General features: G+C 45.6%; 1 protein-coding gene across 2 annotated transcripts; it reads left to right on the top strand.

The window, feature by feature from the left end:
• Positions 1–1,714: 1,714 nt before the first annotated feature.
• LOC123149595 (vegetative cell wall protein gp1) lies at positions 1,715–5,726 on the top strand. 2 transcript variants are annotated; one of them, XM_044569284.1, is made up of 7 exons: positions 1,715–1,943; positions 2,072–2,176; positions 4,271–4,397; positions 4,482–4,553; positions 4,641–4,689; positions 4,776–5,169; positions 5,260–5,726. In XM_044569284.1, exons 1-7 carry the CDS (start codon positions 1,910–1,912, stop codon positions 5,295–5,297), a joined length of 819 nt encoding a protein of 272 aa, XP_044425219.1. In that variant the 5' UTR covers positions 1,715–1,909; the 3' UTR covers positions 5,298–5,726. The 2 variants fall into 2 exon arrangements, with proteins under 2 accessions (XP_044425219.1, XP_044425221.1); XM_044569286.1 differs by lacking the exon at positions 2,072–2,176 and having other exon boundaries at positions 1,789–1,943.
• Positions 5,727–6,483: the final 757 nt, after the last annotated feature.

Here is a 6,483-nt window from a genome sequence, read left to right as displayed (position 1 = left end):
AGTTGGATGGGATTTGAACCAGTGACATGTAGTCATCATGTGCGCGTGGCCACCACCCCACCCAACAGCGTTATTTCTTTTCAAAACCTTATAAAATACATGTAAATTATAATCTTATGTCATAAAAAGTATATATACACAATACAAATTTATTCACATATTATTTCAAAATTTATACATATACCTAAATTATTATTTTCAAAATTGTGCACGTAATAATTTTCAAGTTTAATAAAAATGTCAATTAGTTATATAAGTTTTGATATATTTAAATAAATAGTAATATATATTTAAAATGTTCATGCTTTTAACAAAATAATTATGTAGTATATAGAAGTGCAAAAGGGGCCGTACGGTCTCCAGCCTATTTATACGATCTAAAGGATATTGTAAATTACGTAACCATTTGTTGGTGCGTTGGTGAGGCACATGACCCTCCTCGCTGCAGGTCACGGTATCGAATGTTATTGGCCGCTGACAGATGGACCGACAGGCGTCAGGGGCTTATTCGAAAGAAAAAAAATCGAGGGTTTTCCACAAAATAATAGGCCACACGTCTTATCTCTTTCGTTGAGTGGCTGACAGCGGGTCCCATGGCACGTGGCATACCTAGTCAGCACCATGTTTGTACACAAACATGATTTGCATTGTATATGCACGCTAAAACTAAGTTTCAGCACCAGTTTAATGTACGCCGCAAGTTTTGGTGCTAAAGTGATTTCTTGTGCAAGTTTTAGCACCTGTAGTGTAATTGACTCAAAAAAAAAAAAGAACCTTTGAGAAAGATGCATGTGCCTTCTAGCTGACAGGAACGTCCCCTGAGAATGCTTATCGTCGCTAGTAGACTTGTACCAAATCCAGTAATATGGTTCACCAACCATGGTATAAGATGCGGTGAAAATGAACAAAATTGGTCCTTATCTGAAACTTGAACACAAAATGACCCTAATCTGAAATTATTTCACGAAATGACCCACTTTTTGCATGACGCCCGTGGCTAGGGCGCCATGCTAGAGAGCATGACGCCCGGGGCTAGAGCGCCATGGTAGCGACATGTAGGGGCGTCATGCAAAAGGGGCCATTTCGTGAAATATTTTTAGATTGGAGCCATTTTGTGTTGAAGTTTGAGATAAAGGTCATTTTTGTCCATTTTCACTAGGATGGGCAGGCGGGCTGTCGGACAAGCGGATCACAGATTGCACAAAACTTGTGCGCGTGTCCGCTTGCCTGGTGCGTTGACTGGACTTGACCGACTGTGAACCTACCGCGTGGGCGTTGGAGGGAAACTGTCTCACATGGCAGCGGCATCGTACCATCGCAGCTCCACCATAACAGCATCTATCCGTTGTTCTTTTTTCTTTCGAGGGATCTATCCGTTGTTGTGCATACTATACTACTACTAGCATCGATCCGTTGCTGACTTGACTTGAGTCTGGACCGCCTCGACTCCCGTGTGTTTCCCTTTTCCCCTTGCATTGCTACCGAGTAGTAGTATTTCTATGTTCGCGGACGATACCCATTGCTTGGGATGGAAATTCCATCCACGACTACAGATACATATGGCAGCTTTGCTTGCAAGGCGAGAAATACGGACCCAACGCGCAGGCGGCGCGGTTTACCGGGGGCAACAAACAACGCCCGTCGTGGTGGTCACGTGCAAGCGACGCCAAGCCGGGCGTGACAAAGCTGCATCCAATCCGCTTGTGAGAGACAGCAAAGCGCGTCCGTACGTGATTATTGTTTTCGGAAGGGCAGAAAACGCGTCGTCGGGCGGGGGGCGGGCAATAAAGAGCCCCCGCGCCCTCGTCCATCTTGGATCACACCAGCAGCAAAGGTCGCTTTCGCCTCCCTCTCTCCCTATCTCAGCCCGCGCCCCCTTTTGCCGCCGCCGCCGACGATTCAACCGCCCATGTCGATCCAGGGCCTGCTCCTCGAGGTCAGAGGTAGGAATACTCCTTCCTTTCCCTCCCCCGTTCCCACTCCCTCGCTCGCTTGATTGGTTGGTTGATTGGTTCCCCGCCGCGGGTGGACTGGAGGCCCCTTTTGCTCAACTCAATTTCGTGTCAACCAGTGACGGGGTGCCGGAAGCTGCGGGACACCGAGTTCTTCTCGCGCCAGGACCCCTACGTCATCGTCGACTACGCCACCACCAAGCTGCGCACCCGCACCTGCACCGGTACGCCATTTTTCCGTGCTTGCTTCACCTTCTCGTGCACCATGGCTGTATGACGTTATGCGTGCGTGGCCACATACTCCTCCTGCTCTTCAAATCAAAAAAAAGAAGTCAAAACTGGTGGCATTTGAACTGGGGGTCTAGCTAGCGCAATGCGCAACTAATCTGTCTGGCCACAACAATTTAATCTCTTCATTGGGCCCAATCTGTTCCAGTTATCGTCGTGCCTTTGCCCACGCACGGTGGCTGCAGCATTGCCTCTTCCTTGTTCTACAGGAGACTCAGTGTACACTAGCAATGACCTGTTCATCGAGGAGGGCGTACCGAACCCACTTTCTTCTTCGCTAGTTGCGCCATCCCGCGTTAGTTGCACCAACAACGGTGGGCGAGCGACCATGCCAGCATTGCCTCTTCTTTCTTCTCGAGGAGCAGGAGCAGCGACGTCTTCTCATCTTCGAGTTATACTATATACTTTGCTATAAGCAATCCTCACTGCTCAATTTGGTCCTTCCAGCAGTTTGCGCGTCGACAACCTCTGCCCAAGCCTAGGTGCCCAAGACTGGTGCTATTCAAACTGAATTCACTCCAAATTTGAACTAGACTCACCCGAGTCATCATCTAGTGTATTGTATAGTCTGTCGCCAATTTAGTCTGTTCAATCGATTAATCAGCATGCTCGACTCAATTCGTTTCAGTAGTTGCACCTACCAGCACCACGCGGTGGTTGGGTAACCACGCCCAACCAACGACTAGTTCTCAAGCGCACTTACAGTTTGCTACAGCATGGCCCACTGTTTGATTACTATACGGGCTGCTCTTCTGAAACATGTGCTTGTCATTATTAGGACTGGTGTCAACTGACTGCTCTCATACTCAGCCCACTCTTAGTAAAAACACTAGTAGTAATCTAACAGTAATACTGTTCATTCATGGAAGCCGACATTATTGCAGTTGAGCTGACACCATAGGATTATGATGTTTCTATATCTTCGTCGGTTGCATGCGTGATCATTGTCTATCTCCTTGGAGTCCATGTATTCGATAGGGGTACTCTGCCTCCTATTATTTTTTGCGAAGATCACGCGTCTCGTGATGAGGAGGACATTTTTGTTTCTTGCACACCTCCTGGTGGATTCGTGCCACCCTAGATTACAGTAAAAAAATAATCACGCCACCCTAGATTACAGTAAAAAAATAATCACGCCACCGTAGATTGGCATAAGATACTCTGGTCGATGGGAATATATTCTTCTATCTTTGTTTGATGCGCTGCGCCCCTGATGAATATGATTCTACACACTAGCGGCCCACATTACTCATCCTAGTTTTTGCAGAAATGCAATGTCGTGGTTGTTTTTGTTTCTTTCACGTCTGCTAGCTGGTGGAAAAAATGGCACCCTAGCTTGGCATAAGATACTCATGTCGATTTGAGAATATATTCTTTTAACTTTGTTTGATGCGCGTCCTATGAATAAAGTTGTACGCGATAGTGCTACTCATTACTTGTACTGAAGGAATCCTATTTCCTTTGTAGTAGTACAATTTGGCATCCACCTCTATATGTTTCGAGTGATGCTCTCAGGATGCTCGGCTGGTTCTAGAAGTTGGGCAATTCAATTATTTGGAACGCTATTTGCCAATGTCAATGTGTTACCATTTCTTATATCCTTATTGAAATTTGCTACCGGGCCTTCCTTATGCAGACAAGGACTTAAATACAGCAAACTGGTATGGTGTGCAATTCCCTTTTATTTTGTTCTCTATGAAACTGAAACCATTCCTTATAAAAGTACCCAAGCCTAGATTAGAGCCCTGTAGGAAAGTTCTTTTTCCGGTCTATCTTGCAGTTACTATGCCGAATAGAAAATGCACTCTCATCCATCCTAGAGTTGACCTGAACAAGTCCTCCTCTTTTTCCAAGAGATTCTTCGATCTGCATTTCATAACATATTATTAATCTAGGAGACTATCACCCCTTGACTTTCAATTAATGTGGAGTGCCAGGGCATTTTTTTTTCCGGTGTGAACTAGGACATTTCCAAAGTTGGTACATATTTGACCTCCATAAGCTTACTGTTTTTTTCTTAATACAATCAGATGGGGGAAGGAACCCGTCCTTCGACGAGAAGTTTCATATACCACTCATCGAGGGGCTCCGCGAGCTGAGTATCAACGTGTGGAACAGCAACACAATCAACACCGATGACTTCATTGGCAGCTGCAGGTTTGTACATTACGATGCAGCTCACTTTAGTCATTATACTGTTACCGAGTAAAGCGACTGATGGCTGAGCGTTTCTGCATGCAGGGTTCCGCTGAACAAGGTGCTCACAAGTGGCTACGATGATTCCTCATGGCCCCTCCAGACACGCCATATGAAGTAGGTGTTTTGTTACATATGCGTACTGTAATACCTTTCTCCTACTGTCACTTGCAGATTTCCTGACACTGAGGTCAACCTGTGCAGGTCTGCTGGGGAAGTTAAACTTATCATGCACTTTGATGTCTCAGCAATGGTGAGTGAGAGGCTGATCACTGGTCATTGTTTAATTGTTTCTGTTAATGTGTCATTGCCTCATTGTTTTTCTCTTGTGTATATCAGAAGAACAAGATGGCAGGTAAAACTTCTGGCCAGTACGCTCCTTCGCCATACGGTGCCTCCTCAGCTTCGTACCCAGCGCCTTCAGCATATGCTGCAGCACCCCCACCGCACCAAGCTTATCCAGCTCCTAGCCACGCACCATATCCTGCTCCTTCTGCGTACTCAACTCCGCCTCCTCAGCAGCCATACCCAACTCCGCCTCCTCAGCAGCCATACCCGCAGCAGGGAGGTCCTCCTACAAGTCACCCACCACAGCCATATGGACAACCGTATCCACCGCAGCCATACGGGCAACCGTACCCACCACAGCCATATGGGCAGCAACCTTACCCGCCACAGCCATATGGGCAACCCTACCCACCACCTTCAGCAGCACAATCCCCTTATCCACCTGGTAAGATCTTAATGAGCTTAGATAAATCCATCCGTTTTCATGACTCTAATCAGGTGAACTAATCTGATCATCTCACTGAATCTTATGCAGCGCCGTACCCCGGAGCTTATCCACCGCGGCCATATTGATACACCCAGCTTCAGTGACCTGACGTGGCGGCACCGAAACGAAGAAATGATGATCAGTTGTGGCCGCTGAGCTGTTTCAAATGGATCACAAGCCTACTGAAGGTGTGTTAGATAACTGGAACAGCATGTAAATCATCTCCTTTGCGCTAGTGTTGCGAACAGCCTAGCAAATCATCAGAAATGTTTACTCTCTCTGGTATGCACTATATAAGTAGCTTGCAGAATGCGTGATCAAGTCAGTTCTATATTGTGGTTAGAAACCTTCTGTTTTGAAGCCATTATCGACCTTTCTACCCGCAAGTCTGTAACTATAGTTCTAGCTGCTTGAATGCCAGCGAGTGCGTGGCAGCTGCAAAACCTGCAGCTTCTTGCAGCCAACCTGAAACCTGAAGTGTTTTGTGATGCTCAATAAATTTGCCTTGTTTGATATACGCCATGGTGTGTGGTGAATAGGATGTGATTTCGAATGAGATTTGTGGCTCAAGAAATTTGCCTCAGTAAACTGGAAGTGTTTTGTGATGCTCTTTGTTTGGAATGAGATTTGTGCGGATTTATGATGCCCTTGACGTCTCCTTAACAGAGGAATGAGATTTGTGCGGATTTGCCAATCAAAGATCATTGATGCTTATTTCTGAATTCAGCCACTCTGGCGATGTGTTAAATTCAAATTTCAGTTACCTCTTTGTGGTGTTTGGAGGCTTACTTGTACTGGATATAGCTGGCCTGTGATGGGTTCTTTGAATTTATTAGGTAGTTAGTGCAAAACAGTAGTTAGATTAGCAGTGTTTCTGCAGTGCTTTCATCATTCTGGAGATGAATCTGATTTTCTTCTCTTTTTGTCGTGTGAGAAGATCAGTAGTTAATCATTACTATTCTCATTGATTAGCTATCGGAACCCTTTTATAGGATAAGACCAGAACACATAGAATGATCAATTTGTGCATATGCACAAAACACACAGCAGCTGCCGCCTCCTCTCCCAAGAAAAAAGCTTAGGATATTGTGGGTTTGCCAAGATGGCGAGACACCTTGCTTCTGTTTCGAAATAGTTATTGACATAGATGTAAGCCTAATTATAGTGTCCCTGTTTGAACTCCAGCGAGTGCAATGGCATTCGCAGCACCTGAAAACCTGGTAGTGTTTTGTGAGGTTCTTTGAATTTATTAGGTAGTTAGTGCAAAACAGT

Source organism: Triticum aestivum, chromosome 7A (assembly GCF_018294505.1).
Source record: "Triticum aestivum cultivar Chinese Spring chromosome 7A, IWGSC CS RefSeq v2.1, whole genome shotgun sequence".
NCBI classification, from domain to species: Eukaryota; Viridiplantae; Streptophyta; class Magnoliopsida; order Poales; family Poaceae; genus Triticum; species Triticum aestivum.
This window is presented reverse-complemented; position numbering and strand designations above follow the sequence as displayed.